Raw genomic sequence first — 10,745 nt, forward strand, 5'->3', positions numbered from 1 at the left:
GCAAACAACCTGACTCAAAATAAATAAATAAATAAATAAATAAACATTGAAAAACATAAATAAGATAACTATAACCGTTGACAGTAAAAATTCAGACAAATAAAAATAGAATAGAGTTCCTGTTAGCTTATCATAGCTATCATTTCTCATTTGATTATCTCAATCAGAGTTAGTTATTAAGAAAGTTTAGAGTTAGTTATTTTTGTTACCATTTTCCCTTATTTTTAGCTTTAATTTGTTTTACTCTCTATAAAGGATCTCATTTTTATTTATTGGGATTCAAGAGAAGAATAATATACAATAATTTGTATTCATTGTTATTAAATGAGATTAAGAGAAATTTCAGTTTAATATGATATCATTGGAACTACTCTGATTTTTTTAATCGTTTTCTCTTTCTCTCTCTTTCTATTTCCTTTTTCATTTTCATTTCTCCATAGCACCTTTATGGATTTAGATTCAGAAACTCCAATAACTTCTCCTTCGCCGCCTCCACCTTCGCTTCCGGTAACAACCACTCGCACCTACCAACATGATATGCTTGATCCATACTTCATGCATCCAAGTGACAATCCTAGTGTCGCGTTGATTTCTCTGCCTCTCTCCGCCTCAAATTATCACTCGTGGTCGCGTTCAATGATTGTTGCCCTCCGTTCGAAGAACAAATTAGGGTTTGTAAATGGTTCTCTTCCTCGTCCTTCTATTCTTGATCGTCTTTCTATGGCGTGGGATCGCTGTAATACTATGTTGATATCTTGGATGACGAATTCTTTGGAGCCGGATATTGCTCAAAGCGTGATGTGGATGGATTCCGTTGCTGAAATCTGGTCTGGACTGTGTGAACGATATCATCACGGAGATGTGTTTCGTATCTCTGATTTGCAAGAAGAGATTTATGGCCTCCGTTAAGGTGACTCTTCGATTACATCTTATTATACACGTTTAAAGAAACTTTGGCAAGAGCTTGAGAATTTTCTTCCCCTACCTTCTTGTACCTGTGCAATCAAATGCTCTTGTGCCCTGATTCCCAAAATTCGTGAGTACCGGGATGGGGATTATGTGATTTGATTTCTTAAAGGTCTAAACGACCAATATTTTAGTGTTCGGTCCCAAGTCATGCTCATGGATCCCCTCCCTAATATCAACAAAGTGTTTTCATTGTTAGTGCAGCAAAAACATTAAATCTTTCCTAATTCTGAAGAAATTCCAACCATTGCTAATGTCTCCAACTCTAATCGTGCTAATTCAAGGGAGAGTGGTGATACTGGTGGTCGTTCATCTGGTAGTAGTGGTCGTCCCTCAAAATATTTCTCTCACTGCCACCGTTCAGGTCCCACTGTTGACGTTTGTTTCTGCAAACATGGTTTTCCTCCTCATTTTCGCAAGAATGGAAATTCTTCTGCCAATAATTGTGTTGCATCTGATGTTGATAATGACGATAAAAAATCCAGTTGTGCTGATGATTCTCTAGGTTATTTTCCCCATTCTGGTTTTACTACTGAGCAACAAAAGGCTTTATTGGCGTTATTACACATATCTAAACCAGTTATTCTCATGTCGTGAATCACCTCTCTAATTCATCTCATACAAGTTCTTTTTCTTTTCCTCATATTTCTAATATCATAAATACCCAATCTTGGATTTTAGATACCGGTGCTACAAATCATGTATGTTATTCCGATACTCTTTTCCAATCTTTGAAACGTATTAAACATGTTCGTATTCGTTTGTCTAATGGTTGTACAATCATAATTGAACTTGCTGGAACTGTCTTCTTTAATTCTGAATTTTATCTATGTGATGTTCTTTTTATTCCAAAATTTTCTTCTAATTTGATTTCCATTCCTTGTCTAACTATGTCTTTAAACTGCAATTTAATTTTTAATACTCATAATTGTTTGATACAGGACAACCTTTCCTAGAAGAGGATTGGTACAACTGATTTGATTCATGGATTATACTTGCTTTCTGATCCATGTTTACCTATTGTTTCCACTCATGTCGCCAATTGTATTTTTTCTTGTTTAACAAATGTTATAGGTCCACCTATTTGTAATATTTGGCATAACCGCCTTGGACATGCTTCTTTTGATGTTTTGAACCATAAGAATAAAAGTTTTCCCTTTGTTAGAATTTCTAAATCTATTTCTCCATGTGATGTTTGTTTTCATGCTAAGCATAAATGTTTGCCTTTTCCTAATAGTACTACTATTGCTGATTGTTGTTTTGATTTAATTCACATGGATATATGGGGTCCTTTTTCTATGCCTTCTATTTTGGGTTACAAATATTTTTTAACAGTTGTTGATGACAAATCTCGTTTTTGTTGGGTATATCTCATGAAATTAAAATCAGAAACTTCACTTCTAGTTAAATCTTTTGTTTCCATGGTCCAAACTCCATTTCATAAAACCATTAAATGTATTCGTTCGAACAATGGAAGCGAATTTTGCCTCAAAGAATTTTTCCAAACCAATGGGATTTTTCATCAAACATCTTGTGTGGATACGCCTCAACAAAATGGCATTGTTGAGCGTAAACATCAACATATTTTAAATGTTCTTTGTGCTTTAATGTTTCAATCACAGTTATCAATTAACTTTTGGGCACATGTTGTTATACATTCTGTTTTTTTAATTAATAGGCTGCCATCTAAGTTTTTAAGTTACAGGTCTCCTTTTCATATTTTATATGGTTTTTTACCTGATATATTTGAAATAAAGGTTTTTGGTTGCTTATGTTGAGACAAACTCTATATTTAAAGTTTTGATGAAAATAAACAAAGATTAATTAAGAAAGTTAATTATGATTCTAAAATTTTATGTTAATTTAACATGTGTTTTTTAGTGTATTTAATTAAGAACGGAATCAAGCAAAGCAGAAAAGACAGCAACAAGATCATTCTACATCAAAACAGAGAATGATCTTCAGCTTCAAAAAATGTTCATCACAGCATATTGATCAAACTTTTTCTATCTCTTTAACAAAGAGTCTGCCATGGAAATTTATTCATATCTAATCAGTACATGGCAAGGAACAAGTAGGATTCATTCAAGCTCAAGAAGGTTATCAGATCACTACAATAAAAGAACTCAAAGACAGACAAAAAAGAAGATAGTTTGTAACTCCAAAAAACAAACTATCAAGAAAGTTCGATCAACCTTGACATATGACAAGACAATTGCAAAGGACATTCAGAATGATTAAAACGGGAACTCCAGATTGATTATTGAAGCTCAAGAAAGTTCAAACTGATAGACCCAGAACGTTAATCGTTCTCCGTTTTCTGCACAATTCCAGCAGCAGTGTATCTCTTCTGAAGTGGCTTATAATTCTTCTTCAAACCTCTCTAGCTATATTCCAGACTCAACATTGAGAGTGTACCATCCAAGATCAAGGAAGAAACGTCAAAGGCTTTTTCTGAAAAGAACAGAACTGCTTTAAATGTTAAACCAGAAAAGTCAAAAAGCAGTTTCCAAAGAAGGATTATTTTTATTCTGAAATATTCGTTCAGTCAAAATACAGAGCACCTCCAACAGCTCTTTTGTACATTCATTATGTGCTTCTACAGCCTATAAATAGAAGGCCAATATCCAGAATCAAGAAAAGAAATTCAAGTGCTGAAAAATCCATAAGTCAATCACATACATACTTGAAATTTTGCTCTTTTGCAAAACAGCGGCTATCATACATTCTTCTATTTCACAAAAACAGTTGCTGATTCATATTCATATTGTAGATTGTGTAATTATCAGTAAATCCTTTGTAAAGAATCAATTCTCAAACAAGAGTTGAGAAATCTCAGATTCTGTCAAAACAATCAAATTGTAAAAACTCAAACTATAAGAGTTTCTTTATAGTTTGTTTAAGATTACATCCTATCAAGGTTAGATAGGTGTTGTTATTGCTTTATGGGTGAAAAGTAATAGATATTGAAATAGATCAAGGTTGATCTAGACTAGGTGTTGTAAGATCAAGAAGATCCTTTGTTTTTAAACACTTAGTGGAAAATCTCACAGTGTGAGGAGTGGACGTAACCCACGTTGGGTGAACCAAGATAAAATATTTGAGTGGTATTCTCTATCCTATCTTTTTATTTATCATACTGAATTGATTGACTAAAATAAAACATAAACTGATTTTCTGTTTTAAGTTAATCAAGGAACGTTTTCTGTTTTATATAAAAAACCAAGAACCTTCTCTGTTTTCTGTTTTCATAACCAAGATCAATCTTGAGTTATTTTCTTAAGTTTTAATAGGAATTTTTAAAAGGTGCATTTACAATTCAAACCCCCATTTCTTGTAAATCGACATTGTTACTTCAACTTATGTTATGCTTCTACCTTAAAATCAAATAGAAAGAAATTTGATCCTCGATCTCGTAAATGCATTTATTTGGGCCATAAATTTGGAACTAAAGGATATATTTTATTTGATTTACATAATCGAGAAATTTTTGTTTCTCACGATATTGTTTTCTTTGAAAATATGTTTCCTTTTAGTGGTTCTCAACAGGATAAACTACCTTCATCAATTCCTATCATCAATCCTACTTCAATTGATTCTCTTTTTGATTTACCACCAACTCCTATACGGCTTTCCGTTTCTAATAGGAATCTAGTTTGTAAACTTCAAAAGTCACTTTACGAATTGAAACAAGCTAGTTGTCAGTGGAATTTTAAACTTTGCTCCACTCTGTTTGATATTGGTTTTATTCAATCTAAATCAGACTATTCTTTGTTTACAAAACGGACTTCCGTTTCTAATAGGAATCTAGTTTGTAAACTTCAAAAGTCACTTTACGAATTGAAACAAGCTAGTTGTCAGTGGAATTTTAAACTTTGCTCCACTCTGTTTGATATTGGTTTTATTCAATCTAAATCAGACTATTCTTTGTTTACAAAACGGACTTCCGTTTCTAATAGGAATCTAGTTTGTAAACTTCAAAAGTCACTTTACGAATTGAAACAAGCTAGTTGTCAGTGGAATTTTAAACTTTGCTCCACTCTGTTTGATATTGGTTTTATTCAATCTAAATCAGACTATTCTTTGTTTACAAAACGGACTTCCGTTTCTAATAGGAATCTAGTTTGTAAACTTCAAAAGTCACTTTACGAATTGAAACAAGCTAGTTGTCAGTGGAATTTTAAACTTTGCTCCACTCTGTTTGATATTGGTTTTATTCAATCTAAATCAGACTATTCTTTGTTTACAAAACGGACTTCCGTTTCTAATAGGAATCTAGTTTGTAAACTTCAAAAGTCACTTTACGAATTGAAACAAGCTAGTTGTCAGTGGAATTTTAAACTTTGCTCCACTCTGTTTGATATTGGTTTTATTCAATCTAAATCAGACTATTCTTTGTTTACAAAACGGACTTCCGTTTCTAATAGGAATCTAGTTTGTAAACTTCAAAAGTCACTTTACGGATTGAAACAAGTTAGTCGTCAGTGGAATTTTAAACTTTGCTCCACTCTGTTTGATATTGGTTTTATTCAATCTAAATCGGATTGTTCTTTGTTTACAAAACGGACTTCCGTTTCTAATAGGAATCTAGTTTGTAAACTTCAAAAGTCACTTTACGGATTGAAACAAGTTAGTCGTCAGTGGAATTTTAAACTTTGCTCCACTCTGTTTGATATTGGTTTTATTCAATATAAATCAGACTATTCTTTGTTTACAAAACGGACTTCCGTTGGTTTTACCATTATACTAATTTATGTGGATGATTTGCTAATTGCAGGTGATGATTTGGTTGAAGTAAATATTGTTAAGGAAGTCTTGCATTCTAAATTTAGTATCAGGGATCTAGGCACCCTTAAATACTTTATTGGCCTTGAGGTTGCCAGGAGTTTCAAGGGTATTTCAATATGTCAACGCAAGTACTCCTTGGATCTCCTTGAGGACATGGGGCTTTTAGCATGCAAACCAGCCTCTACTCCTATAGATCCTACCTTGAAGCTTCATCTTACTTCTTGCCACCTTCTTTCTGACCCTCTTGTTTTTCGTCAATTGATTGGAAAATTATTATACTTGACTCACACTCGTCCTGATATCTCTTTTGATGTTTGTAGGTTGAGTCAACTCTTATCTGCTCCAACTGATTTACACCTCCAGACTGCCTTCCGCATTCTTCGCTACATTAAATCCAGTCCTGGTCATGGCTTATTCTACAGCAGCAATTCAACCTTCAATTTAATGGGCTTTTGTGATTTTGACGGGGGCACTTGCTTAGACACACGACGTTCCACTTCTGGTTTCTGTTTTTATCTTGGCTCCTCTTTAGTCTCTTGGAAAAGCAAGAAACAGCCCACCGTTTCATGCTCTTCCTCTGAAGCGGAGTATACGCGAAGCTCAATGGTTGTTATATTTGTTAGCTGATTTCCAGATCTCTCATTCAGCACCTGTGCAGATTTTTTGTGATAATAAATCAGCCATGTATATTGCTTCCAATCCGGTATTTCACGAGCGCACCAAACATATTGAGAAGGATTGCCACATTGTTCGCGACAAAATTCAAGTTGGGGTCATTCATTTGCTACCAATTTCTACTTCACAACAGATTGGAGATCTACTAACAAAGTCCCTACACTTTGGTCCTTTCACATATTTAACCTCCAAACTTGGTCTTCTTGATATCCACTCAAGTTTGAGGGGGGATGTTAGCTTATCATAGCTATCATTTCTCATTTGATTATCTCAATCAGAGTTTGTTATTAAGAAAGTTTAGAGTTAGTTATTTTTGTTACCATTTTCCCTTATTTTTAGCTTTAATTTGTTTTACTCTCTATAAAAGGATCTCATTTTCATTTATTAGGATTCAAGAGAAGAATAATATACAATAATTTGTATTACTAAATGAGATTAAGAGAAATTTCAGTTTAATAGTTCCACCAATAAAAGGTGTTGTTGAATTATCAATCCCAAGGAGGAAGTAATATAAAAAATACTTTAAAATTAATCGTTTTCAAGCTAAATATATTTTTGAGCGATTATGTTTTTGCTTAAAAACATATGCATAGGAAAAAGTTATAGACATTAGAGAAGACTAAATTGTTTTTTTGCATAAACACAAAATTACCAATAAAAGGAACACAATAATAGAGAATATGAAAATATTATTTGTAATTCATTTTTATTAATGCAATTATCACTAGTGCAATTAAACCTTGTTAGATCGGTTCCTATGTACTTGTTAGATCGGTTCCTTATCCAATCTAACATCAAGCGTTGTAATAAATAGTTAATTATTAAATCAGCTAAAATAATAGATGTAACAAGTCACATTCAAAAATGATTTATTAGATCGGTTAAATTTGAACCAATATAATAAGTCAAATTCAAAAATGATTTATTAGATCGGTTAAATTTGAACCAATATAACAAGTCAAATTCAAAATTAATCTATTACATCGGTTAAATTTGAACCAATATTACAGTGTATTATATATGAGATGGTCTCTTCTAATTAAAATATAAAATGATTGACCCAAATATCATTGAAGAACTACAAAGTTTTAGTGTTTCGTATCACTGGTTGGAGGTACACAACATGGAAGTTTACTACATTGAATTGGTTCGCATAATGATGGATCTCGACAACAAGGATTTAAACCTTGTACACCACCAGCTAGAGCTCCTAAGATTGCAACAAGTAACAAGACATACTTCAATAAACTCTTCACTGAAATTTCCATCTTAACAAACTTGCTTTGCAAAAAATAGTTAATTAGATATCTTATGTGTAGTGGTATACTAAAGCAATGTGTACTTATTTATATGTCATGGGAAAAATCCTTTAAAATATTATATTTGTAATACATCTGAACATTAATATAATATGTAACAATTGACTATAAAAGAAAAGAAAAAAAAAGTACAACCTTAAGTTTTTATCATAAATGTATTTTCTAGAGGTTGACTAACTTCTAATACTTTGTTATTTTATTTTGCTATAAATAAAGATATAATTTAATTATAAATATATTCCATTTGACTAACAAAAGGTGTACTGAGAATTTTTCATTTTTCATAATTCATTTTACCTACTTCATAAGTACATATGCTTATTAATAAATAGTATTACAAGTATTAAAATTATTATTATAATATATAATACATTAAGTCTCGTTACATTATCTTAAGTCATATAAAATAAATTTACTTCACATAAGGCTCAGGAAGTGTTGTAAGTTAGTCATTAGAACTATTTTAATTAGTAATAATAAATTTTAATTTTAAATATTTTAAAAATATGTATAAAACATGTAATGAGAATTAATATTATTTATATCAGTTTGGTATTAAATGTATACGCATATCTAAGTATTAATTAATAAAATTCAACTAACTATAAATTTAAATTTGATATTTTTTAATATAAATCAAGCTTAAATATTACTATTAAAATAATATTATGTAAATACAATTGATATTTTGAATTTAAAAATTTTCCTATTTAAGATTAATAATTTAAAAATAAATTAATATGTACCCATCTTAAATTGTAAATGGATGTTTTATATTTTTTTTTAAATGTAATATAATTTTATATTTATCAATTTGTATTTCTATTTTAAAAAATTGCAATTTATATTAGTTAAACATTCATATTAAATTAACAATTAAATAATTATAAAGCCAATACTTTTATCTTGGCAGCATGAGAGCTTATAATATCAATATAATTTATTAAAACAAATCATCAAAATAATATGTTACATATCACATCCTTACATATCATGTAACACTACTTTTGCCGTATCATTTAATATGATGTGACACCTCTAGAATTTATTTATTTTTTATTCTACATTCTACAAATTCTTTATCTATATCTCTATAATTAAAAAACAACAATAAAAATATAACTCTCATTACAAGCTTGATTTAATTGTTAATTACTTTTTTAATTCATTGCATATAATACATCACAATATATTAATTACATTTTATTAATTAAAATGTAGCAACCATAAATTATCATAAAATATATAAAAACATAATAATCACATGAAAAATCAATAATCAAACTTATGCACAAACAATCCAATGAAGTTTAAATTAGCAAACATTTGCAACAACAAAAAAACCAACAAATAATTTTTTAAATAAAAATATTAAATTATACATTAAATATTTTCAAAATAATATACAATTTGTGTTCATTTTTCTTTTACTAGTATTCGGATACATATTATATTCCTTTAATACAAAGAAAGTATTTATCTATATAAATTGTTCATGAAAATAAAAATACTCATTTCAAAATATTAAATTTATAGATTGAATAAAGTATAAATCAAAGCATAGTTTTAATTAACTGCAAAAATAGTCAAACTCAAGTAGTGATTACTTTTCATTCTCAACATTATTTCGTGTTTTTATCATAAAAAATAATACTTTGAGTTTATTTATTTTATACAATCTCCAAAAAGAATAATTAAATCAAAAGTTTAAGTGGAAATGAGACATGAAACATAAAATATAAGAAATAATAGTTCATTCAATTAGTCAAAAAAAGAATAAAGAAATAATAGTACTCAAGATAAAAAGTAAAATAAAAATAAAAATATTGATCGATATAAAAATCAATGCTTATAAATATATCTAAAATCAATGATTGCAAAATATGTATTCTATTTTTTATAGGAAGAAATTATTCTATAAATGTTGAATGTTTAAAACAAAATAAAATGTGTACAAACAATCACTCATCTTTTTTTAATAATATTTTTAGACTGAAAATCACTCATTTTATTTAAATCTTTTTAATTATGTATACAAACACTAACTTATCTTTTATTAATCATATTTTTTTGAGTGAAAATCACTAACTTTATCTTTCAATTGTTTTCATTCTATTTATTCTTTTGTTCTAATTATATTTTAGTTTGTTCTAATGTTGAAACTCGTAACTCTATTACATGGAACTTTTGCCTCTTTTATTTATGCGAGAAGTTTACGTGCCTCTAGGTTTTTTAGTTAGTTTTTTTGTTTTGAGTCATTTTTTTTATAGGATAAAAATCAAATGCAAAACATAAGTACTACTCTTGTATTATAAAATAGTTTAGGGAAAATTATCATTAAGTAAGAAAATAAATTAGTGAGATTTTACAATAATTTTTATAGAGATTTGAACTTTATCCCTTAAGTTAACAATGTCAAATTCTTACCATTGAACTAATATCTTATGGATAAATATGAATTCTAATAAAAACATATATTCTATTTTTTTACATATTTAATATTTTTAATACCTTACATTATTTAATCATCAATTTCAATAAATTTTAACTTTTTTTAAGTTAGGTTGATTTGAACATGACACAAGAACTGATAAATCACATTTTTGTTGAACGTGAAGGGTATATATGTTTTGCTTATATTAAATATGAAAAATTGCCACTATTTTGTGAATCTCTTAAGGTTCTAGGGCATTCTATATAGAAGTATAGAAAGTTTTCTAATGACCAGTCATGTAATAGCTAAATATTTTGAAGATGTTGATAAAGAAGCGAGTCCATAAAAACATTGATTTTTTAGGCAATGTCAAAACTGAAGGTGCAAACAAAGAAAGTAATGGTGTTAGTACTAATAAAAACATTGATTTTTTAGGCAATGTCAAAACTGAAGGTACAAACAAAGTAATGGTGTTAGTACTCATCGCGTTCCTAATTCTCCTTTTGTTGTGTAATAACTCATTTAATTAAAAATATGTTAAAAATAAAGTGTAGTCAAAGTAG

General features: G+C 29.3%; 1 protein-coding gene across 1 annotated transcript; it reads left to right on the plus strand.

Moving 5' to 3' along the window:
• Positions 1–447: 447 nt before the first annotated feature.
• On the plus strand, positions 448–6,381 carry LOC140919351 (uncharacterized). Its single transcript, XM_073365358.1, has 4 exons — positions 448–904; positions 1,202–1,471; positions 2,041–2,330; positions 4,516–6,381. The coding sequence occupies exons 1-4, from the start codon at positions 448–450 to the stop codon at positions 6,379–6,381; spliced, it is 2,883 nt and encodes a 960-aa protein (XP_073221459.1).
• Positions 6,382–10,745: the final 4,364 nt, after the last annotated feature.

This window comes from Cicer arietinum, chromosome 2 (genome assembly GCF_000331145.2).
Source record: "Cicer arietinum cultivar CDC Frontier isolate Library 1 chromosome 2, Cicar.CDCFrontier_v2.0, whole genome shotgun sequence".
NCBI classification, from domain to species: Eukaryota; Viridiplantae; Streptophyta; class Magnoliopsida; order Fabales; family Fabaceae; genus Cicer; species Cicer arietinum.

Coding starts and splice junctions, on each gene's coding strand:
- LOC140919351 (XM_073365358.1), top strand. CDS start 448: ATGGATTTAGATTCAGAAACTCCAATAACTTCTCCTTCGCCGCCTCCA. Junction 905..1,201: donor AGAAGAGATTTATGGCCTCC/GTTAAGGTGACT, acceptor CTAATTCTGAAG/AAATTCCAACCATTGCTAAT. Junction 2,331..4,515: donor ACAAATCTCGTTTTTGTTGG/GTATATCTCATG, acceptor GGTTCTCAACAG/GATAAACTACCTTCATCAAT.